The sequence below is a fragment of the Nestor notabilis genome, unplaced genomic scaffold (assembly GCF_000696875.1).
Source record: "Nestor notabilis isolate BGI_N333 unplaced genomic scaffold, ASM69687v1 scaffold25307, whole genome shotgun sequence".
Classification (NCBI taxonomy): Eukaryota; Metazoa; Chordata; class Aves; order Psittaciformes; family Psittacidae; genus Nestor; species Nestor notabilis.
Window position 1 is genome coordinate 1 of NW_009936390.1, and position 1,205 is coordinate 1,205.

The 1,205-nt window shown below is 62.7% G+C and overlaps 1 protein-coding gene across 1 annotated transcript in view; it reads right to left on the bottom strand.

Annotated features, from left to right (window-relative positions):
- Window positions 1-410: 410 nt before the first annotated feature.
- The window catches only part of LOC104408660 (protein CBFA2T3-like), a gene marked incomplete at its 3' end in the record, with an annotated part of 1,466 nt that continues 671 nt past the window's right edge, over window positions 411-1,205 (bottom strand). The window contains exons 2-4 of the mRNA XM_010018323.1: window positions 1,047-1,199; window positions 827-895; window positions 411-601 (exon numbers count right to left, since the gene is read on the bottom strand). Coding sequence (XP_010016625.1) covers window positions 411-601; window positions 827-895; window positions 1,047-1,199 — 413 coding nt within the window. The remainder of the gene's footprint in view (window positions 602-826; window positions 896-1,046; window positions 1,200-1,205) is intronic.

Here is a 1,205-nt window from a genome sequence, read left to right on the forward strand (position 1 = left end):
CATCCATCATGGAACAGGCTTCTCCATCCTGGACCATACATCCCCATCCTGGAGCATACACATCATCCTGGACCATGCGTCTGCATCCCAGACCATGCATATCATCCTGGCCTGTGCGTGCCCATCCTGGACCATGCATTCCATTATGGACCATGTACCCATATCCCAGACCATGCATCCCCATCCTGGACCATACACTCCCATCCCAGACTATGCGCATCATCCTGGACCATGCATCCTCATCCTGGTAACTGCATCCCTATCCTGGACCACACACCCACCCCATGGTGTTGCCGCCAGTGGCCATGCTTGCATGCAGAGATGCTGCCAAACTTGTACTGCAGAAGGAGCAGGTTCCCCGTGCTGCCACCAACCCTGTCCCCCCACCACTCGCCCCTGCCAGCCCCCACCTCGCTGGAGTCCTCCTGCTGATTGATGACGGTGAGGGCATCCTCGGAAGCCTGGCGCTTGGCCTCGGCCAGGGCTCGCTCCATCTTGGCTCGCTCCGTCGTGATCAGCTCATGGGCTTTCCGCTCGGCGTCCGACACGGCCTTCTGCAGCTCCGACATGGCCTGACGCTTCACCTCGTTCACGGCTTCTTCTGGAAGGAAGGCAGCTGAGCATAGCACGGGGTGTGCTGGTACCCCAGCCCTGGCTCTGCGCGTCCTCCTCTGCAGCAGGGCCATAGGGACGCCCCCACCGCCACAAACCCACCCCAAGCCCCTCCAGCACCACAGGCACCCCAGTGCAGCACAGGGGGAGGATGGGGTCAGAGACCCCACCAGCGTGGCACACCGATGAGTGCTGCTGCCTGCCCTGCACTCACCAGCCTTCCTCCAGATCTCCTCCGGCATGTACCCGGAGAGCGGCCGAGGTGTGAACTCCCGGTGAGCATCTGCGAAAGGAGAAGGGGCAATGCCATGAGGAGATGTTGTCCTTCTCGAACCCACCCTCCAGCAGTGCCAGACCCCATTAGGAACAGTACAGGCACCCTGGAGGGGGGCGCAGCCCCACTGAATGCATCCCATGGCCCCAGGGGTCAATACCTAACTGGGGTGCCTCGGAGGAGGAGGAGCTGTTGTGGGGCCGGGCGGAGGGGGGGCTGCCCTTCTTCATGTCCTCGGCATCGCTGTAGCGCCGGATCCAGTGGTTGAGCTCCTCGCGGTCGGCCTCCTGGCACCGCCGCAGCACCGTCAGCGCACGGC